The 27,704-nt window shown below is 44.5% G+C and overlaps 1 protein-coding gene across 5 annotated transcripts in view; it reads right to left on the bottom strand.

Moving 5' to 3' along the window:
• The window catches only part of ANKRD6 (ankyrin repeat domain 6), a 751,904-nt gene that overhangs the window by 130,537 nt on the left and 593,663 nt on the right, over nt 1–27,704 (bottom strand). For all 5 annotated transcript variants that reach the window (XM_069235495.1, XM_069235494.1, XM_069235496.1 and 2 more), the window contains 3 exons: nt 13,486–13,584; nt 10,920–10,997; nt 10,478–10,582 (listed from right to left, as the gene is read on the bottom strand). In XM_069235495.1, the coding sequence (XP_069091596.1) occupies nt 10,478–10,582; nt 10,920–10,997; nt 13,486–13,584 (282 nt within the window). The remainder of the gene's footprint in view (nt 1–10,477; nt 10,583–10,919; nt 10,998–13,485; nt 13,585–27,704) is intronic.

The following is a 27,704-nucleotide window of genomic DNA, read 5'->3' as shown; positions in this document are numbered from 1 at the left end:
TGCCTACTCTTTTGGTGAAAGCCACAGCAAAGTTATTACTTCCATTTCATATGTCGGACGTTTATTTGTTTGCGAAGCTTAGCAAACAAATACGAATACAATCAGCTAAATACACACTTGTGATACATGTTTATTTTAGCAAAATGTGTGTTCCAACACAACTCTCAAGACACTAGCCACTGAGCAAGCATCTGAGTACAAACAAATGTGATCTTGAGCTGGCATGGAACATTGTGCTTAAAAAAATCAAAATACATAAGAACTTTTTTTTGCTTTTTACATCTCCTGGTGCTCGTGACTTCAGCCATTTGACCAGTATCCAATACACTGCAAAGCTCACTCCCTGACTCAACATTCCTATGGTAAGGTCTTAAACTTCAACCTCCTCTCAACTCCCTACGCTACCTCACCCCAACTTGAGACCACTCCCTCATAAACATGGACATCACTGTCCTGCCCAACCACTCATAACAAATTAGTCAGTCAGTAACTTTATTTAGGTTCATAAAAAACATACATGATAAACTCTTTAAACATCGCACTTCAGGTCCCCATGCTATAAAATAAAATTGTGTAAGTACAAGATTGAGTGATCTGGTGTCCAATATAACAAAGTTGCTAGGGAAACACAGTTGACACTGTGAGCACACTGCATGGCATCGCTGAGGTTGATTTGCCGTGAAAGAAAGTTTGGCATGTCATGTCCGGGTATACACGCTATCTCCCACGCCAGTTTCATTTAAAATAATAAGGGCCTCGTGCCAGACATTTATCCGCTATGTCCATAAACTTTATGAACTTACAACAACTTTACTTTCCTGCTGCGAGTTGAACTTCAAATTGCTGCTCCCATCAGGTGGCAGGTCCCTTCCAGCGATTCAACAAGCGCTGCCTTCACCCGCGCAGGTCCGCCCCAAACCGGAACTGCTCACCAGCCCGTAATGCATGCCCACTCGCCGTTGTGGAGGTCACTTCGGCTTGATGCCAAGCCCTCACCTGTCGCCACTTCACGCTCACAAACTATACAGAGATTCGCCATTCTGGTAAGCTCCTCTGCCACCCTCACTTGTATTCATTTACTCCTATTAGGTGAACTCAATGTCGAAGTATCAGCGCACCGTCCATAAAACACGAGGAAATAATAATTCGATATTCCACGGATGAGAAACTTTTAAATGCTTTAATGAACATGCTACTATCTGTTATCATGTTCGTTAAGCACTTCTCTTTATGTCTATCGTAATAATTGTAAGCTGAGCTGTCCTTAACGTCACAGCCTCCTTTTCCCCATTTCCCTCTATTAAAGAGGAATGGAAAAGCATTACCCCACCTCTTCCACACACGTTCCACGTCTTCACTTGAATTGCAATCTTGTGTTAACCATCAGTGCTTCTAGAGTCCCTAAACTTAAAACATTTTTGTAAGATGGGTGCTAAACCCTTTCCATTTGTTGTCTGACTGGCTTCACTGTATCGATGACGCCCAACAAGGATGGATAGGTACATTCAGCACGCATTGGCGACCCCGGTATGCACTGCATATTTACTACTTCACGACCAGTGGCGTAGCGTGGGTTGTCAGCACCCGGGGCAAGGCAAGTAATTTGCGCCCCCTAACCCGTGGATTTTAGCACTCGCGAGTGCGAGCGCGCCCCCCCACCAGATGTTGCGCCCGGTGCGGCCGGCCCCCCCTGGACCCCCCACGCTACGCCACTGTTCACGAAACAGACAAATGCACGCATATAACATCGCCTCAGTTGACCGCACTGCACGTCACGTTTATGACCCTCATCCTATCACAAGGCACAACAGTGATAAATTTGGTTGTGCCTCGTCTCCCTATTCGCACTTCGGCCATGATTTATACTTTTTGGAGCAAAACTGCACTAACGTGGTTTTGCACCAAAAAGTTTAGCACCGGCTTGCCCCATTTCTGTTTACCAGCCGGGCACCATATTTATTAAATGGTGCAAGCCGGTGCAAAGGGTAGGATAATGTAAAAAAAACAACAAAAAACGGCATTAGTCGGGTGGGGCTGACGCTATGGAAGAAGGTCTTTTTGCAATGAAAAAATGATGTTAGACAGGTTAGAGTAAAATAAAATTACTCTAACCTGCCTAGAGTCATTTTCTGACGCAAAAGCATCCATACCACATGACTTCTGTCTTAGAAAAGACGGGAGTCATGCCCACCACCCCAATGGCCAGGACAGGGGACCAGGGTCCCCTGGGCATGGCCATTGCACCCAGTGCCATGTATGGGGGCCCATTTCAGTGCCCCCTATGGCACTTAAAAAAATAAAATAAAATACTTACCCAGGATGGGGTCCCCCAACCTCCGCTGTCCCTCTGGTGTGGGTGGAGGTGTCCCTGGGGCGTGGGGAAGGCACCTGTGGGCTTATTCCATGGTGTTCCACCATGGAAATAGGCCTACAGGTCCCCTACTGCCTGCCCTGACCCATGCATTGAAAAATGGGGCAAAGAAAGCTTTGGACCATTTTTTGACCCCTCCCGTGCACCATTTTTGTACGGGAGTATAAATATGGCGTTAAGGCCATAGAGTCATTTTTTGCATGGGAACGCCTACCTTGCATCTCATTAAGGCAAGGTAGGTTTCCACATTCAAAAAATGACTTTAACTCCATAAATTTGGCGCTAGATGGGTCTAGCTCCAAAGTATAAATATGGAATTAGTTTTGCACCGAATTAGAGTAAAACAAAATGAAGCTAATTCGGTGCAAACAGAGTATAAATATGCCCCATCATTTCTTTCTATTTCCTGGGCCAACCCCCTGCCCAGTCTCTATTTCATAAGTGTTTGAAACAAAATTCTGTTCTGGTGATATATGGAAAATGTCACTTACCCAGTGTACATCTGTTCGTGGCATGTTGTGCTGCAAATTCACATGCTGTGCACTGTTCCTGCCATCTAGTGTTGGGCTCGGAGTGTTACAAGTTGTTTTTCTTCGAAGAAGTCTTTTCAAGTCACGGGACCAAGTGACTCCTCCCTTTCGGCTCCATTGCGCATGGGCATCGACTCCATCTTAGATTGTTTTCCCCGCATAGGGTGAGGTAGGAGTGGTAGAATGAGGATACTAAAGATGTCCATGCAATGGAATAGATATGTATGTACATAGTTTGTGGTAAAGGAATATTTATTTACATATATACAATTTAAATGCAACTTAAACGGCTACAGGCTCCTGGGGAGGTAGGAGGGCGCATGTGAATCTGCAGCGCAACATGCCACGAACAGATGTACACTGGGTAAGTGACATTTTCCGTTCGATGGCATGTGTAGCTGCAGATACACATGCTGTGCATAGACTACAAAGCAGTAATCATCCCGAAAGCAGTGGTCAGCCTGTAGGAGTTGAAGTTGTTTGAAATAATGTTCTTAGTACAGCCTGTCCTACTGTGGCTTGTTGTGTTGCTAACACATCTACACAGTAATGTTTGGTAAAGGTATGAGGTGTAGACCAAGTGGCTGCTTTACAAATCTCTGTCATTGGTATATTACCTAGAAAGGCCATTCTTTCTTTCTAGTGGAGTGTGCCTTTGGTGTAATGGGTAAGTCTCTTTTAGCTTTGAGGTAACAGGTCTGAATGCATTTGACTATCCATCTGGCTATGCCCTGTTTGGATATAGAGTTACCAGCATGGGTTTTTTGGAAAGCAACGAACAATTGCTTCGTTTTACGAAATTATTTTGTTCTGTCTATGTAATACATTAGCGCCCTTTTTATGTCTAATGTATGCAGTGCTCTTTCTCCTACCAAGTCTGGTTGTGGGAAGAAGACTGGGAGCTCTACTGTTTGGTTTAGATGAAACGGTGAAATGACTTTTGGTAAAACTTTTGGATTTGTACGGAGAACCACTTTATGTTTGTGTACTTGTATAAAAGGTTCTTCGATAGTAAACGTCTGTATTTCGCTAACTTTTCGTAGTGAAGTAATGGCTATTAGAAAAGCTACCTTCCAAGTTAAGAACTGGATCTGGCAAGAATGCATGGGTTCAAAAGGTGGACTCATGAGTCGTGTAAGTACAATATTAAGATTCCACGAGGGTACTGGTGGGGTTCTTGGAGGTATGATCCTTTTTAGTCCTTCTATAAAGGCTTTAATTACTGGGATTCTAAAAAGTGACTTTGTATGTTTGATCTGCAGATAAGCAGAGATTGCAGTGAGATGAATTTTGATGGAAGAAAAAGCTAGATTTGCTTTCTGTAGATGTAGTAAGTAACTCGCAATGTTTTGTATGGAGGCATCTAACGGTGTGATTTGATTTGCTTGGCAGTAGAAAACAAATCTTTTCCATTTATTAGCATAATAATGCCTTGTTGTCGGTTTTCTTGCTTGTTTAATGCCTTCCATACACTCATTTGAAAGGTCTAGATAGCCAAATTCTAAGACCTCAGGAGCCAGGTTTACTCCTGATTGCTAGGTTGAGCGATGCTCGATTGGGGTGTCTGATCTGTTGTCTGTGTTGTGTTAACAGATCTGGTCTGTTTGGGAGTTTGATGTGAGGTACTACTGAGAAGTTCAACAGTGTGGTGTACCACGGTTGGCGAGCCCACGTTGGTGCTATGAGAATTAGTTTGAGTTTGTTTTGACTCAGTTTGTTGACTAAGAAAAGAATGAGTGGGAGAGAGGGAAAAGCGTAAGCAAATATCCCTGACCAATGGATCCATAGAGCATTGCCCTTGGACTGAGGGTGTGGGTATCTGGATGCAAAGTTTTGGCATTTTGCATTTTGCTGTGTTGCAAACATATCTATGTCTGGTGTTCCCCAGAGGTGGAAGTAATCCTGTAGAATCTGGGGATGTATTTCCCACTCGTGAGTTTGTTGGTGATCCCAACTGAGATTGTCGGCTAACTGATTGTGAATGCCTGGTATATATTGCGCTATCAGACAATTGTTGTTGTGAATTGCCCAATGCCAAATCTTTTGTGCTAGGAGACATATTTGTGACGAGTGTGTCCCCCCCTGTTTGTTTAGATAGTACATTGTTGTCATATTGTCTGTTTTGACAAGAATGTGTTTGTGGACTAGAAGGGGTTGAAAAGCTTTTAGTGCTAGGGAGACCGCTAGTAGTTCTAAGTGATTTATGTGAAGTTGTTTTTGTTGATTGTCCCATTGACCTTGTATATTGTGATTGTTGAGGTGTGCTTCCCCCCCCCCCCATCATGAAAGCATCTGTTGTAATAGTGGCGTGAGGCACTGGGTCTTGAAATGGCCGCCCTTTGTTTAAATTTACAGGGTTCCACCATTGAAGCGAAGAGTGTGTTTGGCGGTCTATCAACACTAGATCTTGAAGTTGACCCTGTGCCTGCGTCCATTGTTTTGCTAGGCACTGTTGTAAGGGCCGCATGTGTAGCCGTGCGTTTGGGACAATAGCGATGCATGAGGACATCATGCCTAGTAGTTTCATTACAAACCTGACTGTGTACTGTTGGTCTGGTTGTATGCTTGACACTATATTTTGAAACGACTGAACTCTTTGTGGGCTTGGAGTGGCAATTGCTCTTTGCGTGTTGAGTGTGGCTCCCAAGTATTGTTGTATTTGGGATGGTTGCAAGTGAGATTTTTGGTAATTTATAGAAAACCCTAGTTTGTCTAGAGTATCTATTACATATTGCGTGTGACTTTGACACCGATGTTGAGTGCTAGCTTTTATTAGCCAATCGTCTAGATATGGGAATACGTGCATGTGATGTCTCCTTATATGAGCTGCTACTACAACGAGGCATTTTGTAAATACTCTGGGCGCTGTTGTTATCCCGAAGGGCAATACTTTGAATTGGTAATGTTTGCCCTGTATGACAAATCTGAGGTATTTCCTGTGAGATGGGTATGTGGAAATACGCATCCTTTAAATCCAGTGTTGCCATGTATTCTTCCTGTTTTAGCAAGGGAACTACATCTTGTAGTGTGACCATGTGGAAATGATCTGATTTGATGAAGAGGTTTAAGGTCCTGAGATGTAAAATTGGTCTTAGTGTTTTGTCTTTTTTGGGAATAAGGAAATATAGGGAGTAAATCCCTGTTCCTTTTTGATGGTGTGGTACTAGTTCTATGGCTTGTTTTGTTAATAGTGCTTGCACCTCTATTTGTAGTAGGTCTATATGTTGTGCTGACAGTTTGTGCATCCTTGGGGGAACACCTGGAGGGAAATGTGTGAATTCTATGCAGTAACCATGTTGGATAATTGATAGAACCCATGTGTCAGTGGTTACGTCTGACCAATGTTTGTGGTATTTTGTTAATCTTCCCCCACTGGTGATGTGTGTTGGGGAAGTGTGACATTGAAGTCACTGCTTGTTACTGGGGGTCTGCTTGGCAGGCTGAAATTTTCCCCTTGCTCTTGGGTATTGTCCCCTGAATGAACCACAAACCCCCCTCTCTGGTATTGTGACTGGTAGGTGAGTTTTGTTTGGGAGGTGGATGGCTCTGAGGGTTGCTGTCTAAACCCTCCCCTAAACTGTGGCTTCCTAAATGTTCCCCTATACTGGGAAGAGTAGAGCACGCCCATGGCTTTGGCCGTGTCTGTGTCCTTCTTCATTTTTTCTATTGCAGTGTCCACCTCCGGCCCAAATAGTTGCTGCTGGTTGAACGGCATGTTTAACACCGCTTGCTGTATTTCTGGTTTAAAACGAGAACTGCGTAGCCATGCATGCCTCCTGATGGTAACTGCTTTGTTTACAGTTCTTGCTGCTGTATCGGCAAAATCCAGTGCAGAACGGATTTGGTTGTTGGAGATGGCCTGTCCCTCCTCCACCACCTGTTGAGCCCGTTTTTGATGTTCTTTTGGTAAATGCTGAATAATATCATTCATTTCGTCCCAATGGGCTCGGTCGTAACGGGTGAGGAGGGCCTGTGAATTGGCCACTGGTTGGCCGCTTGTGACGCCACTCTCTTCCCTGCCGCGTCGAATTTGCAGCTTTCTTTATCAGGGGGTGGCCCATCCCCTGACGATTCTGAATTTGCCCACTTTCTTGCGGCTCCCACTACTACAGAGTCCGGAGGGAGCTGCTGTGTAATGAACACAGGGTCCGATGGGGGAAGGTTGTATTTTTTCTCCACCCGCGATGTAATGGCCCTTCCCTTGACCGGTTCTTGGAAGACTTGTTGTGCATGCTTAAGCATGCCTGGTAACATTGTCAGGCTTTGATATGACGTATGCGTGGACGCCAGTGTATTGAAAAGAAAGTCATCCTCCAATGGTTCTGAGTGCACAGTGACATTATGGAATGTCGCAGCCCGGCTAGTACTTGCATGTAGGATGTGCTATCCTCTAGAGGAGGCGGCTTTGAGGGATAACACTCAGGACTGTTGTCTGAAACTGGTGGGTCGTAGAGGTCCCAGGGATCTGCATCGTCCTGCGTCTGCACAGTATGTGTGGGTGACTGTGCCGTTGGTGTGCCAACTGGTGACCTTGTCCCTTGTGGCGCGTGTGGTGGCGACATCTCTGGTGTGAATTGTGGAGTTGGTAACCTTTCTCTAACCACCTTTGCTCTTGGCTGCTCAGTTTCAGTCTGTGCGTGAAAAGCCAATTTCCTTTTAAACTTGAGCGGAGGGATGGTTTGAATTTTTTCAGTGTCCTTCTGGATTTGTAACCTTTGTTGACTTTGGTCAAACTCCTCCACATCCAGCTCCTGCTCAAACCTGTGCCACTCTTTAAGTTGTTGTGAGAGCCATGTTCTTCTGTATAAGAAGTCTTTTTCGGCTCCAAAGCCAGTTTTTTCGGTACCGAAACACCCATGGTTACAGTTGGTCTCGGCTCAGAGAGGCTCTTTAGAGGCTTATTCGATTCGACCAATCGCTGTTGACTCTTTTCGATGCCGGTTTCTCGACTCGAGTCGGAAGATTCGGCATGATCTTGGCCTTTTTCGGTGCCGAAGATGTTATTTGGTCACCGCTTTTCTTGTGGGTCGAGCCATGGCCTTCCGGCAGTGGCATCCCCAAGGCCTTCTGTTTTTTCGACTGACTTTGTGGCTGGATCAGGGCAGGTGTACTCACTTTTTGTCCTGCCTCGGTGGTCAGTCTCCGTGGGAGTCGTCCGATTCCGAACCCTGGATCGAGATAGCCATCTCTTCCTCCTCCACGTCGAGGTGTTGTGTCGATTTCGATGCCATCTGCAAGCGCCTTGCTCGTCGATCTCTCAAGGTCTTCTTCGACCAAAAAGCCTTGCAGGCCTCACAGGTATCCTCTCTGTGTTCCAGTGACAAACACAGATTACAGACCTGATGCTGGTCTGTATAAGGATACTTGGCGTGACACGTCGGACAGAAACGGAAGGGGGTCCGGTCCATGAGTCTTCAACGACAGGTGTGGTCGGGCCGACCAGGCCTCGGTTGGGTGCGGAAGCCCCGAAGGGCCGCCGAAGCGGTTGTCTCGTCAGTGCCCATGTATCTATAGAAAACCGGTCCCGAACGCAACAATACTGACGGATTTTCTATGATTTCTTAAACTTTCCCGATTCGAATCACGGAGCGAAGAGGAACACGTCTGAACCCGATGCCAGAAAGAAAACAATCTAAGATGGAGTTGATGCCCATGCGCAATGGAGACGAAAGGGAGGAGTCACTCGGTCCTGTGACTCGAAAATACTTCTTCGAAGAAAAACAACTTGTAACACTCCGAGCCCAACACTAGATGGCAGGAACAGTGCACAGCATGTGTATCTGCAGCTACACATACCACTGAACATATATATATATATATATTGTACTAAGTTGCACTCCACAAACGTTTCAAATAATTGCCATAGATTTAATATGGGTAGCACTTGTGGGTGTTCAGCAAAGGGGATCGTCCCCATCAGTCTCCCAAGAAGGTACACTACAGTGTCCCTCTGCAAAAATCATACATTGGTGCTTGCACACTATATAAAAAGCCTTTTATTTATTTTTATTGTAACTTTCCAAGACTGATTCACAAAATACTATCCAAACCAAATAAAAGCCAGATAGCACTTTAATACATATCCCATGTAAATTCTTCATGTCAACACATGTTTCACCGTCGGTCAAATAACTCAGATACTTCCTTAGGCCCGGAATCAATATATTTGTATTACTAACCATTATCTAAAATCACCCAGAGATAAAGCAACCCTTCACCAACACCTCACGATAGCTACAAAGAAGGAAACCTTCACCATTAATCTGAGCCAAAGGCTGGTTTACATTTGTATATCAGTCACTCTACGTCTACCACTGATGCACAAACAATGCCATTTGTGTCAATAAATCAACTTGAATACCTTGGCATAGTGCAAGGTTTAGCAGCTCTTTGGACTTAGTCACATTGCTGCCTGCTCTGGGAACAACAGCCGTTATCAACACAACCTAGCACTGACCTGAACTTGAAGAACATTGTTCTCCAGCTGTCTTACTTAAACTGTCCCGAGTTTACTCTCTACTTCACCTATCGTGAATACAAACCTGGTCCTTCCTTTGCAGCCTTTGGCGTACGGCTGATTTCTACTTGGAGACTTGAGAAATGGACTCTGCCCACCACCTCAGTTGCTAGTGCCCAACTACAATACATCAGAGAAATTTGCTCCAATCGCAGACCACCAGTTCAACAATTAACATTCTACTCATGCGTAAACTGCACTATTGATCAAGCTTACTAACTGTAACGTCAACTTGCCAATCACAGAGCCCAACGTAAACTCCCCATCTTAGTGCTCAAAACCAGATGGTAAAGCCACCAACAACTCCCAATCAAGCACATCTTAAACATCATGTTCTGGCCCGCAATTCTCATTCTGCCTATTAAAATCTACTCACTGTTCACAAACTACTCTGTGTCTCTTAACGGTTATATTTCTTTAAACTGGGCAGACTCTGCTTTTTGTATTACTGTCGCCATTCAGCTCTGAGCTATCCAATAACTTTCACAGCTCGCACCTGCTATAAAAGCTGACCATCCCAGCCTTGAAAATGCAGTCAACGAACCACCACCAATGCATCACTCCTCATCACTAAAATCCCTCCAATAGTTTCCCGCTTAAATGCACCATGAGATGGCATGTGTTAATATGAGTATCACACAAATTAACTCGAAATGTAATGATCTCCTCATCCATCTTCTTTTTTACAGTCCTGACATACTAAGAATTTATACCACTCCTGAGACAAGACATTCCGCCAATAGATAAAACTTTAAATTAACTTAAAAGCCCTGATTTTTTCCAAACACTTCTGAACTCCTTTATGTCCAGTAGGTGCAAAATTGGGGAATAATATGAAAAATTAGACTCGGGGATAAAAGAAATCAACTTAGTCAGTTTTCACTTGTCAGGTCAGATCTATCAGAACACAACATCAGGCTGACATTTAAGTAGCTACGATTATGAAATTAGCTTCAAGACGTCAGCACCTTCACTTCTAGTTGTTCACGTGTGTTGACTAGGTTGTCCACTTCAGTGAGGTAAGCAAGAAGTTCCTAACCACGCCCTCCCTGGGTTTACCTTGCTCTCTGCAACGTCCTCTCTCGGTACAGACTGAGCTCGTCTTTCTTCCTTCAGTTTCTCTCTCTTTTTCCTCAGGCTTCGTCCACGACTGAAACGCTGAACCTGGGGCAAGAGGTGAAGAAGCAGAGGAACAAAACTGTGAATAAGAGATCGCTGGAGGAGGGTGCTGTACTTCCCTGCTGATGGCCGGATGTGGTTTGATATAGGGAATGTCAGAAGTATTATACACAATGTATATTAGAAAACTGAAATGAACCAAGTAAGAAGAGTACCAATGCAGGACTAGGTAGGTGCAGTAACAAAGTTCATCCAACAACTTTAGACAACCATTGAAAATCAACTTAATAACTCTATAGCTTAAGGTAGATTATCTGTAGAACAGCTATCTGCATTAAATGGCATGTGCTTCACGAAATGCATTTCGCTACTACAACAGTACCTGTGGGGCCTTAGTCAGGAGAAGTGCCACATCTGAGTTATTGTGTTCTCTGGCTGTCTCCAGCGGGGTGTGGCCTGCCTAAAATGGAAGCAACAGAAAACAAAGCCATCACAACAGGTTTAACACATCGGAACCACATACCCATAGCTGTTCACTTAAACCTATTACTGTGATTAGGTCTGCTTTACAATCCTTCAAGTATAAGTAAATGTGAGGTATGGAATTGGAAGCATGCTAGGCTGGATGCATGCCAGAGATACTAACACTAGAGACAGGAAGGGCCTGTTTGGTTTATCAAATCCTTGTACTGGGCACTCTGCTGTTTCTGGGGCTAAGACTGATCTTTAAGGTGTACTATCAGTTGCAGTAGGACTTTGAGACAAAAAATGTAATGACTATGTTGCAGCACAATACACGTAACATTTGCTGATTGTGTTAATCCATTCATGCATTTTTTGACTGGTACCAAAATATATCCATCTAGACCGCTAGAAGGTGATGGCTTGTGGGGCTTGTCAGTGAGACGCAGCTTCAGTTCTATAGGTATGGAATTCATGCTTGAGCATACCTGTACCACTTGGAAAGAGTAACTCCGACAGCAAAGTGATAGAAGAAAATACACAATGTAGTCGGATATGCTTAAAATTACCATTGATTCGTTCCTTGTCATAATTTCTCATCAAGTCTGAGTCAATACAAAATGATATTAAGCATATGCAAATGAGCTTTGGTCCTGCTCCAATAGGAACAATCCGTTCCTACTAAGCCACATCCTCTCTGAACAGGAAAACAGTAGACAAAGGAGGGACACACATATTCAAAGAAGTCTCGTTTTAAGATGCTGCAGTCTAGTTGTTGCCCAACTGCATCAGGTTTTAATAATCGCACATATATGCAGTACAGGAAAACTCCAGGCACTTAGGACCATAGTTATACTTTTTTTGCTCCACATTTGTGCAATTTTGTTACGCAAAAGCGGCGCAAACTTACAAAATACAATTATATTTTGTACGTTTGCGCCTCTTTTGAGTAAAAAAATTACGCAAATGCGATGCTAATAAAGTATAAATATGGGCCTTAATCTCCATTAGACTATCCCTTATGCCAAGATGAATTTCAGCATTAAAGTAGTGACAGTCAGGCGGAGGCGTGCACAAATACCAAGATCCTGTAACTTTGCCATTTCATCTTAATAATGAACTGCCGCTAATAGGGAACAGAGAGAGCCTGACAATCTGGTCTATGTCCGTTCTTTTTGTTTCTTTTACCACAGTGCACCTATTCTGCAAGTGGTGCCAGAATGACTGGTAAATGTAGACAAAAGGGCAGCCTTACTCGGTGAAAAGCTTCACAGAAAGCAGCCTTTACAAAATCAATCATGCACTATGCATTCTTGCAAGAGTGATGTCTTTATTAAGCGGATTCCGATTTTTAAGTTGGGGATACCAGACAGTACAGCTGTCTGATTGTAAAATACATATTGTGGACTTACCAAAAACACGGGAACCTCGCCAATTTACTTGTGCCCTTTTACTGCTCACTTTTAGGGAACTACTTTTTTCTTTTGTCTTAAGCACTACGTGAGATTGAATTTGTTTTCCAGCTGTCTCCCTAGTGTCCTTCCCTTCCCCCCTCTGTGCTGCTCTTTCTTACCCATGTGCTTCTCCCAGCCACCCCTGGAGATGGGCTCGCCCTCATGGGATTCTTCACTGCATGGCTTTCTCACCAGGGTACTTCACCCCTAGCGCCACATTACTTTTTTTGTTTGCTTTTCTACCTTCCTGCCTTCCATGTTGCGTTGTCTCTCTCTCTCTCTCTCTCGTCTGTTTGCTTTTCTCTGTCCCTCCACTGGTGACCTGTGTTGCTTTTCCCCACCTACACCGTCTGTTTTGCTTACCCCTCCAGCATCCATGTGTTACTTACACCTACTTTCTCCTTCCCTACCCACTTTAAAAAACAAAATAGCTTTTGTATGTTTTTTTATTTACAGATCCAACTTGGATATGTAAAGAAAAAGATAAAAATTGTCTATGTCATTTTGTAGGGAAGCACGTGTGTGGGGCACTAGCCTACAAAATGAGGCGGGTGGCCGTGTCCTAAACTTCTTTTTGTATTCTTCTTTAGCCATGCTGCACAGCACTTGTGATGCTGTGCAGGGTTGCTAAAAAATATTGGCAAAGCCAATAGGTCCCAAAGGTGAGATCTCTTGGCTTTGCCAAAGCTTGTTTAAACCAACTTGCAGGATCAGATGGGTGCCTTATAGTGCAAATGAAACAAATACTACATTTAAAATGAAGCTCAGTCTAACTGTATCATTCTAACGATTGATTTGACTTAACGCTTGAACTACTGAGTTTTTGCAATGTCCAACACCACCCAACATATGTTAATTGCAACAGACGCTCTATTCCAAGTAATGTCAACAGACGGAAAAAAATAAAATATGTGAAAAAAATACATGGGTTAAAATATGAAAACAAAATATTGCGTACAGATCTCTACAAAATATTCACTTAACGCAAGTTTTGAAGATCTATTGATAAGTCATGGTTGACGTGGTGCTTACATTGTTTACAGCTGTCCCATCAGCCCCAGCTGCCAATAACAGCTTTGCCACCTTCTTGTGGTTCAGTGCAGCTGCCACGTGCAGTGGAGTGTCTCCCGCCTGGAGGAGGCAAACACAATAATGAATGTTCTTGCAGTAACAATGTTTTGCTAAAAAATAATCATCTGAACGATTGTTATAGTTCTTTAATGTCTCGATAATAAAAAGTTGCAACTTTTATGAGTTTTATGAAAAGATGAGAAAGAATACAAGGAAAATGGTGCAAGAAAGAAAGGCAAAATGGATGCAAGGAAGAGAAGAAAAGCAATCCAAGAAAATACACTTGGATATCAAAGTGATCACAACAGTAATAACCATCAAGATAACATATGTACATATCTTACAGCATAATAGTCATGGTATCCTCCATAAATGAAACACAGCCTAGACTAAATATAGTTGGCTACCTCTGTGGATGTCTCAATAGCATATGTCCTACTTGATACTTCACAGGCCAACCAACAGAACACATAAAACAGAAATACTTCCAACCGCAACACTGGCTGGATGGTGCAGTAGATGGTTGTTATAGTGTTCCATCACCACTAGTCACTCCATTGATGATACTAACATTATAGCATGTTTAAAAATTAACCAGCCACTACCACAGTCAGGAACTAAAAACTTTTAAGCAATACCTCCTGTCACACCCACGATGCTCTACAACCCACTGATCTATTAATTATAAAACACACCTACTGTAAACAACAACACAGCTACAAATACTCTAATAATGTTAAAGCTCATGAAGCCAGCCTGACTCAGTTCCAGTTCAGAATCCATTAAATCAGGTTGAGAAGTTACTGGACTTAATGGTATATACTATTGGCACAATGTAGTCTATTTCAGTAATAAAACGCACATCAAAATTAAAGTACGATTTATCAGTAGAGGGGAAGACCTTCTACAGTGGTTACAGAGAAGGTCTTCTCCTTGGGTGATGGGTCTGTAAGTCAGGGTACTGCTCAATCCCAAGAGAAAGTCTTGCTGCAATATGGAATGTGACAAGCCGGGCCAAACTTCCTAATGGGCATGTGCCTGCAAACAAAGTATTGTCATAATCCGACCCTTTAATCTCTCCTCAGGAGGTTCTCCACCATGTAAACTCGTGTTAACTGGCACTTCCCACTACTGCACCAAGTCCACATTTATGGCATTCAATATTTTCTTCTAGCCCCTCTCACAAGATTTCTATGTGGCAGCTAAAGGTTTGCAACTCTACCAACAGGCATGCTAACTTCTTCACACTGCAGTAGAAAAGCAACCACAAACAAAAGGTGCGTGCGGACGCTGGTATTTTCACAAAGGAGATACAGGATGCTTCTATTTTACAATGAGGGATTCCGTTGTTTATCAATATTCAGTACTTTCAGAGGGAGGTGTACCTTTATACATTAGATATTGTCAATCCTTTTTGATCTTTTAAGATATAATGCATACTTTTCTTAATTTTTTTGTGTCCCTAGTTCTTCTGGAGTAGTTCCATCAAGTAAAGAAGCCATATTACATTTGATATTTTTGTTTTTTTCTCATTCTTTGATTAGCTTGTGCCATATTGTTAAACATTTCAGTTTTGAGTGATTTATATGTCACTTACACAACAGTACACCGATCCAACAATTCTTTCACATTAAAATGCTATGTTTTCCCTAAAGGTTTTTCTATGTCCTTTCCAGCTTTCTTTGACCTTACTATATATATTTTTATTTTCCCTCCTTATAATTGAACAACCTTATATCATCCTGCTTGACGAACGGCATACGCTTTAACAAGCATTGGTAGAGACTGTGACACGGACTTTTGTTAGAGGAAGTGTTTGGTAGGAGTTGATCCACTTTTTGGGGCATATTTATACTTGTTTTGCACTGAATTTGTGTCATTTTATTTGACGCAAATTCAGTGCAAAACTAACTCCATATTTATACTTTGACGCTAGACCTGTCTAGCGCCAAATTTATGGAGTTAAAGTCATTTTTTTGGACGTGGAAACCTACATTGCGTCAATGAGATGCAAAGTTGGGATTCCCATTCAAACAAATGACTCTAAGGCCCTAGCGCCTTATTTATCATCCCGTTCAAAAATCACGCACAGGGGGGAAGGAAGGGGTCAAAAAACGGTGCAAAGCTTCCTTTGCGCCATTTTTTAACACCTGGGTCAGGGCAGACGTTAGGGGACCTGTGAGCCTATTTCCATGGTGGAACACCATGGAATAAGCCCAAAGATTCCCTCCCCAGGCCCCAGGGACACCCCCATCCACACCAGAGGGACAGAGGAGGATGGGGACCCCATCCCAGGAAAGTAGACGTAGTGTATATATATATATATATATATATATATATATATATATATATATATATATATATATATATATATATATATATATATATATATATTTTTTTAAGTGCCATTGGGGGCCCTGAAATTGGCCCCCCAACATAGCACTGGGTGCAGTGCCATGCCCAGGGGACCCTTGTCCCTTGTGCTGGCCATTGGGACTCTAGGCAGGTTAGGGTAATTTCTTTTTTTTACTCTAACCTGCCTAAAGTCATTTTTGGTGCAAAACCCCCTTCTTCCATACCACCAACCCCACCCGACCAACATCATTGTTTTTTTTATGCTAGCCTGCCCTTTCCACTAGCTTGCACCATTCCATAAGTATGGTGCCCAGCTGGTGCACAGAAATGGTGCAAGCCGGTGCTAAACTTTTTGGTGCAAAACTGCGTTAGCGCATTTTTGCACCAGAAAGTATAAATCAGGGCCTTTGTGTCCTCCGCTGACCTAGTAAGAAAATCCATTTTGACATCCTGGAGTAGGAGTAGGGTCATTTTGCTGAACAAACTGTGCCCCATATTTATTCTTTTTTTGCACCACATTTGTGTCACTTTTTGACGCAAAAGTGGCACAAACATTCAAACTATAATTGTATTTTTTTAAGTTTGCGCCACTTTTGCATCACAAAATGACGCAAATGTGGCACAAAAAAAGTATAAATATGGGCCTGGATGAACAAAAGTAAGCTGTAACCTCAAAGAAAAGAGCGATGAAAAGGAGTCAGAAGATGAAGTTTGTGACATAATCCATGAATTTAAAAGGCACAGACACCAAAATATTACTTAATAGTTTCTGTTGACAAAGGATCAGTATTTTCACTGCATCTTCAAAAGAAATGTGTGTGGACAGCTTTACTGTGTGAATAAACATGCTGTACATCCAACAACTTGTTATGATGACAGAAAAGTAAAATAAATGAATGTCGAAGGTGCTTAGTGAATAAAACTGGGCCTTTCAGATAGGTTGAGGCATCCAAAACAGACACTTCATAAACAAAAAAGCTACAGACCAGCAATTAATATGCGTTTGTGTCAAAAAAGTAACTACATCATAAGCACACACAGGCTCTAGCCTACCCAAAGGGTTACCTGAACCCCTGTGACTAAACCTAATGTGAACACAAATTGGGCAATGTAGCCATCCATGAAACTGACAGCCATAATGGACAACCAATGCAAGCAGTGGCAAACTAATATTAGGGCCTGATTACAACTTTGGAGGAAGGTGTTAATCCGTCCCAAATGTGACCGATATACCACCAGCCATATTACGAGTCCATTATATCCTATGGAACTCGTAATACGGCTAGTGATATATCCGTCACATTTGGGACGGATTAACACCTCCTCCAAAGTTGTAATCAGGCCCATAATGCCAATGAGTGATGTACACATTCTCTCCCTGTACTTCTTATTGTACTTTTGTGAATAACCGATGACATGACGCCTTCCATGCATTTAGTGCTGCCTCTTGCCAGACCTAAAAATAACATTGGATTAAAGTTATTCATTTAACCTACTAAAAATGACTTACTGTTTTGGTAGCAGAGCAGACTTGATTGCAGATTCTCCCCACCACCTATTTAGAGAACATATCAATAAACCATATACTTTTTGTAGCCTTGCTACAGACAGCTTCAGCTTCCACAGGAACTGTTGCATTTTATACTAGGTACAGAAGACTTTGGATCAGCCCTACCAGTGACTCAATGGCTTTCTTGTTTATCTGGTGTTTTTGCTCTTGAAAGAATGAATTTTTCTTCCAGTTCTTGTGTTTGGTCTGCCCTTGGAGCGTTTCTGTTTTTAACCAATGCTTTTGACTGAATGAGTTGTATCTTTCCACTGCTCATGTCGTGGACCTGTTTTTTTAACTCCCCCCAATTCCCATCTCTGTCATCCCAACTTCCTTCTCTCTGATGCCAGTCATTGCTGATGCCTAGTGTCATGCTCGCTCTCCCACTTCCTCTCTCTCCGCTCCTCTTCCTTCTCTGTACCCTCACCCCAGCTTTCTATCCCTGCCCCACCCCTCTCTCGCCACCGGACTCCTGCCCCACACTTGCCACCGCTATTGGCTATGCCAATGCCGGATGCTTTCAAAATTGTGCTGGTATTAGCAAAATCAACAGTGGCAACCACCCATCTTGAAAGATACTTGGGGGCATATTTATACTCCGTTTGCGCCAGATTTTCCTTTGTTTTTTTTTACGCAAATTCGACGCAAAACTAACTCCATATTTATACTCTGGCGTTAGACGCGTCTAGCGCCAAAGTCCATGGAGTTTGCGTCACTTTTTAGCGAGGACACCTACTTTGCGTTAATGATATGCAAGGTAGGCGTTCCCGTCTAAAAAATTGACTCCGAGGCATGTGCGCCGTATTTACACTCCCGGGCAAAAATCACGCCCGGGAGTGAGCGGGTCAAAAAAAATGACGTCCAGCCGCTTTTGCGTCGTTTTTTAGCGCCTGGTCAGGGCAGGCGTTAAGGGACCTGTGGGCTCGGAAGGAGCCCAGAGGTGCCCTCCCATGCCCCCAGGGACCCCCCCTGTCACCCTTGCCCACCCCAGGAGGACGCCTAAGGATGGAGGGACCCATCCCAGGGAACATAAAGTAAGTTCAGGTAAGTAATTATTATTATTTTTTTTGTGGCATAGGGGGGCCTGATTTGTGCCCCCCTACATGCCACTACACCCAATGACCATGCCCAGGGGACAGAAGTCCCCTGGGCATGGCCACTGGGCAAGGGGGCATGACTCCTGTCTTTGCTAAGACAAGTGTCATTTCAATGGGGGTTGGGAGTTAAAAAAAAATGGCACAAATCGGGTTGAGGCGAAAGATTTTCCTCAGCCTGACTTCCCTATTTTTTGGCGCCCAAGCTCCATATTCCCCTACGCCGGCGCTGCCTGGTGTACTTCATTTTTTTTCCACGCACACCAGGCAGCTCTGCCGGCTAACGTCATTGAATAAATACGGCGCCCGCATGGCGCTTCAGAATGGCGTTAGCCGGCGTTAGATTTTTTGACGCACAACTGCGTTGGCGCAGTTGTGCGTCGAAAAGTATAAATATGGCCCTTGATATGATTTAAAGGTGGCAGCCACACCGAGTGATACAACGTGCTGGCTTTCTTGAAAGTATAAAATGTTATTCTCTATACTTTTAAGGTGGTTGCCAGTTTGCATGATGCAACATGGCATGATGCGAAGTGGTAGCAGTCTTCAAATGATAAAACATTGTTTCCTATACTTTCAAGATGGAGCCACCTTGCATCACACAACCAGGTGACCATTCTGAAAGTGCAAAACATTATGTCCTGTACTTTCTAAGTAGCAAACCTTGTGTCACACAAAGTGGCTTCCATTTTAAAAGTATAGAAAATAAACATTCAGATTGGCCAGTTGCCACTATCAGCTTTTCCAATGCAGATGTACATTTTAAGCTGCAAAAACAAGAAGATGGAAGAAATGCTTGAATTAATGTCCGCCACTGGCAATCATTGAGACAGCATTCCAGACCATTATTTTTTCGCCCACTGCGCCATTCTAGACATAGGCCCACTTTATGCAAATCAGTCTTGGTCCTGCTCCAATCGGAAAAGTCCAACCGAAACTGTCAGGCCAGGTTCCCTCCAGATGGCAACACAAGCAAGCCCAGACTGGCTTGAACCTACTTCAAACTCATCAGTGAGACCTATGGCACAGTAAGCTCTTGACCCACATCTGGGCATACACATCACACTTAGGATGTCCACTGCAAACAACAAAGTGCAGGAAATAATGCTTGAATTATTCTCTGCTACTGGCCACATTTCAAACCATTATTTTTGCCCACCATGCCATTCTAGTCAGATACCCGCTTAAGGGAAATCAGGTTTGGTAGAGCTCCAATCCTAACAGTCCAGACTGAAGTGCCAGGCCAGGTACAATCCAGATGGGAACACAAAAGACCCCATACTGGTTTAGACCTGCTAGGTTGATGTCATAAGTGTGACCGGTATGCTCAGACAGGATCTGTTCTCACGGCACTATAGGACTCAAGCTGTACCTCATTGATGAGGGTTAAAACCGGTCTGGGGCTGCTTGTGTTCTCATCTGGGTCTGGGGTTAATGTGATAATGCTTGCTAAGATAGGCATGCAGAAGAACATGCTAATTAACCTGTAAGCATCTGTTCATAGCATGCAGTGCTGTAGATTCACATGTTCTGCATGCTCCTACTTGCAACTTGTTTTTCTTTGAAGCAGTCATTCGAGTCACTAAGTATAGTAACTCCTCCCATAGTTGGCAATGCGGATGGGCATCGATTCCATTGTTAGATTTTTTTTCACCCAGAAGGTGAGTGTCCTGATGGAGCATTAGGTATGACAGGTTGGTGGCCATTGTATAACAGGTCAAATATGTAGATTAAAGAGGAAGATCATCTGCCGCAACCACTGGCTCCCATGGAGGTGGGTGGACACATCTGAACCTACAGCCCTAAACGCTACAAACAAATGCTTATAGGTTAACATTTTCTATTCGTAGCAGGTGTGGCTGTTGATACACATGTTCTGCATAGGCTGTAAAGCAGTACTTCCTTATATGGTGGTCAGCCAGTGGATGGGCACCTGTTTGAAAAAAAGTCCTTAAGACCGTCTGACCAACTCTAGCTTTCTGGCAAGCTAGGGCACCCACACAGCACACATCATTTTTTTGCAAATGTGTGGAGTGGACAATGTAGCTGCCTTACAAGAGTCAGCTATAGGGATATTCCTAAGCAAAGCTATAGTGGCCCCTTTCTCACAGGTGGAATGGGTCCTGGGATGGGCATTTAATGTTCTCTTGGCTTTGAGGTAGCAGGTTTGGACGTACTTGACAATACACCTGGCTATACCTGCCTTTTACAGAGAGTGACTGTAGGAAGGCACCACTTTTGGCATGGTTAGCCCCCATTTTTTGCCAGGTATCTGATGTGATTTCGACTGAAAGTGCAGTGGGTTCCTGCTAACCAGGTCTCCAGTGCCAGATCTCCTTACTTAAATTGTACAGTTGTATCTACCAATTGGCATAACCTTTAGCACTCACTGTAAGTTTCTAGTAAATGTTACCTCTGGCATCTAGGGCCTGGGGTACTCAAGAAGGTCTGTAAGGGCTACAGCACGAACTGTGCCACCCTCGGTGACCTCTCACCAAACACACACAGTGCTGCCATCATAGGTTGCATGTCTTGGTGCAGACAAAAGTGAAAACACCACTTGTCACACATCCCCGTATGCCAGGTCCTCTACCACTGCATGTGATATTTGTAAGTCATGCCTACAGCTCTAAAGCAGAGTGCATTATATCACTTGTGAGGCCATATCAGCATGAGCATATATGCCTCTGCTATGGCTTTGTCGATTCTTAGACATAGTAAGTGGGCATGGAAGCCATTTTAGATATATGTGTTGGATACTGGTCAATACGAGTTTCCCAGATATTTGATGCTTCTCTGAACATAGGGATGTTTGGTGTCAAACATCTCATATTAATATATCCTCACTAAATCCTGTGATTGATTTATTAGTACATGCACCCAGAGGGCACCTTAGAGGTGACGCCTATAAAAAACCTACTCCACTGCTAGTGTGTTGACTGGCTGGTCTGAACCAGCAGTGACACCCTAGACAGATTGCTGACCTCCTGAGGTGAGAGCCAGCACACTCACAGGCCAGGAACAAAGCCTGCCTCCGGAAGAGGTGTTATCACCTCTTCCAGACAGGATGGACATTCCAGGGCAGGAAGCTTCAAAGGACCAGCCTCCTTTATTATGTGAACCAGGTCTTTCCAGATGGAGGAGGAGACCACCCCCTGTCCTGACCCCACTCTCTTGCAGCAAGACACATGGGAAACTTAGTAAGATTAGGTGTGCCACATCATGTCAGTACCACTCCTAAGGTGGACCAGCTGATGTGGACACTACTTTTCAAATTCCTCCATCTGGTTTTGGATGGAATTAGCATTCTAAGGTCTTGGTTATCACCTACTTCCCAGTGGAAGTGGTCATATAGAGTCACCCTTAAAGTAGGCAACCCATTGACTACTACCTGCACTCCTGTTAACACCCCTAAATTGATACTTTAGGTGGTATCCCTGAAACCCAGAACTCAGATTCAACAGATCGAGAGAAGAAGGGCAAAGAAGAGTTTTCTGCCTGACAAGAAAAGCAAAAGAGGTGTCGACTTTTGGCGCAAAACCCTGCCTACCCACACCTCTCTCGACAATTGCGACAGAGTGACTCATCCTGCAAAGCTGGATAACGGCCAGGCTGCCAGCACATTGAAAATTGCTGCCAGTTTCCCTTGGAGTAGAAAAGCTACTTCCCTGCAGTCCACAGGCTCTGGATTCCCTCTGCACGAGGACCAAGTAACCATTGAGGGAAGTCAGCACCATTGAAGCCCACCTTGAGAGTGGCCCAGCAGTGTTGATTTTGCCCCTGCCCCGCACAGAGCCCAGCCCCCCTATCCACTCTGCATCCGAGCTGTACGGCCGGGTTCCCAAAGAACCGGCTGTGCCCCCTTGCGCTAAAACTCCTTGCAACCCAAGCCCCTGTTTGGGAGCACTCATTATCCCCAGGTCCCCTTTTGCTGCCTGTTTCCAAGTGGGCCCCCTTCTCCATACAGCCCAGCTACAACCTCACCAGCACCCTAACTCCCTGTGGATTTCGGGGAGCTCCAGACGAACTGCTGGTAGTACTTTGGACCTTGGGCACCTACATCTTTAAACCCAGAAAGTGAACTCCTGAAACCAACTGCACTTACTTTTATGCATTATTGACTTTTCCTTCCATAGGACTGCATTTTGCGTAAAGGCAAATAGGTTTGAAAGCAGTACTTAATCTTTTACAAAGTCCTTGATTTCAAAACATATATAAAAAGAAGTGTTATGTTTCTAAATTGGTCTCAGATTTATTCTTTGAGTGTGTACCTCATTTATAACCTCAAATGCTTTGCACTGCCCTCTGATAAGCCTAACTGCTCACCCACATTACCACAAAAGAGAGTGTTAGTATTATCTACTTTTGCCTCTGTCAACCAATTATGTATGGATCCACTGGACTCTCTTCATGGTGCACCATATAGAGAACCAGCGTCCTACAGTGACCTTTGTGAGGTTTAGCCAATACAACAAATAATTGCTGTGTTTTGCAAAAAATCTTGCTCCTGACAATATAGTACACCATGGCCCCCTTTAAATCAAGTGTATGAAGAGCCCTTTCTCCTACCGAGGCTGGTTGAGGGAAAATGACAGGTGGCGTTAATGGTCTGTTTGAGCTGGAAGGAGGATATGACATTTGAGGGGAATTTGGGGTTGGTCCTAAGGACAACTTTGTTCTAATGGACTTGAACGAACGGCTCTCTTGAGGTGAGGGCCTGTAGTTTGCTAACACACCTCAGAGACATATTAGTGACAAGGTAAGTAACCTTCCAAAAGAGAAACTGTAAGAGGCATGGGTGTAATGATTCAAAAGTAGGGCCCATAACCTGTTAAAAACATTAAGATTCAAGACCAGGGGTTGAGGCAACTCTGGGTGGGATGATCCGCTCGAGACCTTCAATGAAAGCCTTGATGACAGGAGATACTAAACAATGGAGAGTGTTCGATGTTTTGTATTTAGGCAGCAATAGCGGCTAAGTGAAGAAATATGGAAGTGTAAGCTAGACCTGACTTCTGCAGATGAAGGAGGTTATAGACAATATCCTGGGCTGCATGTTTGAGAGGGTAAAAGTGATTTGAAATGCAATAGTAGATAAACCTTTTCCACTTGGCAGTATAACAGTCATGCATAGCAAGCCAGCGTGCTTCTCTGAGAATGTTCATGCATTCTTGAGGCAGACTGAGGTAACCATACTTTAAAACCTCAGAGGCCAAATTGCTAGATTGAGCTGCCTGGGGTTCGGGAGTCTGATTCTGCCTTGGTTCTGTGTTAGAAATTCTGGCCTGTTGGGGAGCTTCTTGTGGGAGAACAACAGACATCTTGAGAAGGGTCAAGAACATGGGTTGTCTAGACCACATGGAAGTGACCAGGATGAGAGTAAGGGAGGTCTGTCGAAGCTTGCTGACCATGTACAGAAGGAGTAGGAGAGGAGGAAAAGGACAGGCAAAGATCCCTGACCAGTTTATCCATAGAGGTTGCCCATGGACTAAGGGGGGTGGAAACCTGAAGGTGAAGTTTTGGCAGGTTGCATTGTGTGCAGTGGCGGTGAAGTCGACCTCAGGAATCCCCCAACAACAGAAGCATGGGAGTAGGACTTGTGAGTGGATTTCCCACTCGTCAACTTGTTACTGCATCCTGCTGAACAGGTTTGCAAAGTATTTATCCACTCCTGGAAGGTACTCCGCCAAGAAATGTATCTAATGCCGTATCACCCAATGCCAAATACTCTGCACTAGTGCTGAAAGCTGCATGTGTGTGTGCTGCCTTGCTACTGTAGATAATACACAGTGGCCATGTTGTCTGTCTATACAAGGACCACTATGTGCTGAATGATCTGAAGGAAGGTCTTGAGTGCTAGCTGGATGTCCAGAAGCTCAAGGGGATTGCCATGGAGGCCCCACTGTTGTGGTGACTACAAGCCCGGAACTGTTATGTCTTGGAGATGTGCTCCCCAGCCTGAAGGTGAAGCATCCCTGGTGATGGTGATGGTGATGATGATGGTTATTGGCAGAATGGGCCAGAAGCTCAAGGGGACAGACATGGAGGCCCCACTGTTGTGGTGACTAGACACCCTGAAATGTTAAGTCTTAGAGATGTGCTCCCCAACCTGAAAGTGAAGCGTCCCTGGTGATGGTTATTGGCGTAATGGGGTCCATGAGGAGCTGGCCATGCAACAAGTTGTTGCTGTTCCATGACTGCAGTGAGAGACAGATGCTGTGCTTACCTGTATCAAGGCTAGATCTTCCCAGTGACTCTCTGCCTGTGACCACTGTGCTGTTAGGAACTGCTAGAGTGAACATATGTGCAGTCTGGCATGGGGGACTATGGCTATGTTTGAGGCTATGATGCCTAGGAGATGCTCACTTTTATGACTTAGGTGAAAAAGTGGCTGAAAAAGAGGCAGTAAGGGCTGGACAGCCTGTATTCTGGGTTGGCTTTGACTGTGACAGAGCTGAGAATGGCCTCTTAAAAGGGCTGAATCTGAAGGGTCTGGGGGTGGGATTTGGTGGCATTTGTGGCACATTCCAGCCAGTGAAGGAGGGAAATGGTGGTCTGGGTGTACACCAGGTAGTGCTGCTTTCCTGTGCTCTTCATCATTCAATCATTGGGATGGGGTAACACATGAATCCCCCCCCTTCTGATATAGTCAGCAACCACAGCTAGGCATTTGATGAACACCCTTGAGGTTATAGTGACTCCGAACTGCAACACTTTCAACTGATAATTTTGGCCACTTATCATGAAGCAGAGGTAACGGTGGGGATGGATGGGTATAAGGAAATAGGCGTCCTTCAGATCAGCCTTACTGCAGCAGTGGAATGACATCCTGCAGATAAGTCACATGGAGGTGTTCTAAGAGGGTGTACTGGATGAGGAGCCTGAGGCATAGTATGGGTTTTAAGAATCTGTCACTTTTTGGGGGGTGAGGAATAGACACTATATAGGGTACAACCCTTTGCTGTACTGCTGTGGTGGTACGGACTCTATTGAGCCCTTGAGAATGAGCGACTAAACCTCTTCTTGAAGAAGGCGCTGGTGTTCCTGCCTGACAGTTTGTTTGTGGGATGGGATATCTGGTGGGGGTCGAGGTGAGCTCGAGGTAGTAGCTGTCCTCTATGATGGAAAGAACCCACTGATCAGACGTGATATCTTCCCTCTTGCCCGGAACGTCAATCCACTTGCTCTCTTTATTCTGATGCGGGATGTGACTTGTGGCCTGTGCTGCTGCTTGCCTGTTGGTGGTGTAAACCACTAGGGAATCTGAGGGGACATACCCTCTAAAGCACAAGGGGTCGAAGGGAGAAAGTTTATACTTTTCCTCTGTCCTGGGTGTGATAACCCTGGATTTTACTGTCTTATTGAATGCCTCCGGGGCGGCCTTAAAAATGCCTTTGTGTAGAAACTGAAGTGAATGTTCCATCCTGGAGAGAGTGTCTACCAGGAAGTCATCATCTTCTGAAGTGGTGTGCTTGTCTGCTTTGTGGCAGGTAGCTGCGCATTGTATAACCCAGTGGTCGGCAGTAATATCATCTTGAGGAGATGCCCTGTCTGGGGTCCCCTGGGAGTTCTATGTCAGTCTTCCCTGGGATTGTCAGTGGGTTTTGAATAGAAGGGGGCATTGAAGTATTTTGTAAGGAAATAGCGACTAGGACTACCTGTGTCTGAAAAAGACCATGGTGACACCTGAGGGGACCTACGAGGAGAGGTTGTGGGTGGCAGTAGTGCAGGTTTCTATAGAGGTGGAGGGTTGGTGGCCTTGCTCACGAGTCACTTCTTGGGTGCAGGAGTTGAGGTTCCCGAAGATGGACCTGGTAACGCAAGCCTGTGTTTTGTTAGCACAGCCCTGAGGTCAGTAGAAATCTTTCCTGCCCATGGGTGGATGACCATAGTCTTTTGTCTCTCATCCTGCCTGAGCTGAAGTACCTCAAGGATGGTCCTATCGGAGTCGGTTATCAAAGCTGGTTTCCGGGCCCGAGTGTGACTGAGGTGCCAACAAAGCTTATGGCTTCAAAGTGGGTTTAGATGCTTCGGGACCAAGGTGTGAATTCAGATTCAACGGCCAATCGGGGATTGTGGTCATTGAGCGATTTGTCTGGTTTATGCCTCAGCTCTGAGGCCTTTCCCAGTGTCGATCACAGCACTAGGACAGTGGCACACCTAGAGGCAGGTTGGCCTGTGCACAGAGCTAGATGCCCGACCCCAGTGGGTGCAGTGCTCTGCCTCAGTGTGTGGCTGTTTGTGTGGCCAGGGAGTTTGTGTCAGCAGTACTCTCAGCATCATCTTGGTGTGCAGGCGGGCGCTGAAGGAGGGGGGCGGAGGTTGGCAGGGGTGTTTATCACCAGTTGTGATGGTGGTATTGTTGGTGGTAACCAAGCTTGTTCTTGAGTCATGACAAAATCATTTTAAATACCTCCTGCAGCAAAAAAAGGTATTTTTCACTGTAAAATGCTTGTATCTGATGTAGAACTGAATATAACAAAAGTGTGTTGGTTGTGTGTACCTTTCATCATTAAATAAAGGGAAGTGTAGGATACGTTCTAACAGCTTTTTTAACACCTGGGTCAGGGCAGGCGTTAGGGGACCTGTGGGCCTATTTCCATGGTGGAACACCATGGAATAAGCCCACAGGTGCCCTCTCCAGGCCCCAAGGACACCCCCACCCACACCAGATGGACAGCAGAGGATGGGGGACCCCACCCCAGGTAATTATAGGTAAGTACAGGTAAGTATTTGTTTTTTTTTTTAAAGTGCCATTGGGGGCCCTGAAATGGGACCCCTACATGGCACTGGGTAAAATGGCTATAATCAGGGGACCCTGGTCCCCTGTGCTGGCCATTAGGGTAGTGGGCATGACTCATGTCTTTTCTAAGACAGGAGTCATGTGGCATGGATGGTTTTGAGTCAGAAAATGACTCTCAGCAGGTTAGAGTCATTTTTTTTTTACTCTAACCTGCTTAACGTTATTATTTGTTTCCATACCGCCAGCCCCACCTGACTAACGTCATTTTTTTTTACGCAAGTCTACCGTTTGCACCGGCTTGCACCATTCCATAAATATGGTGCCCGGCTGGTGCACAGAAATGGTGCAAGCCGGTGCTAAACTTTTTGGTGCAAAACTGTGTTAGTGCAGTTTTGAACCAGAAAGTATAAATCAGGGCCTAAGGGTGAATTAAAATGGA

The sequence above is a fragment of the Pleurodeles waltl genome, chromosome 5, assembly GCF_031143425.1.
Source record: "Pleurodeles waltl isolate 20211129_DDA chromosome 5, aPleWal1.hap1.20221129, whole genome shotgun sequence".
NCBI lineage: Eukaryota > Metazoa > Chordata > Amphibia > Caudata > Salamandridae > Pleurodeles > Pleurodeles waltl.
The sequence above is the reverse complement of the archived record's forward strand: the minus strand, read 5'-3'. Positions and strand labels throughout refer to the sequence as shown.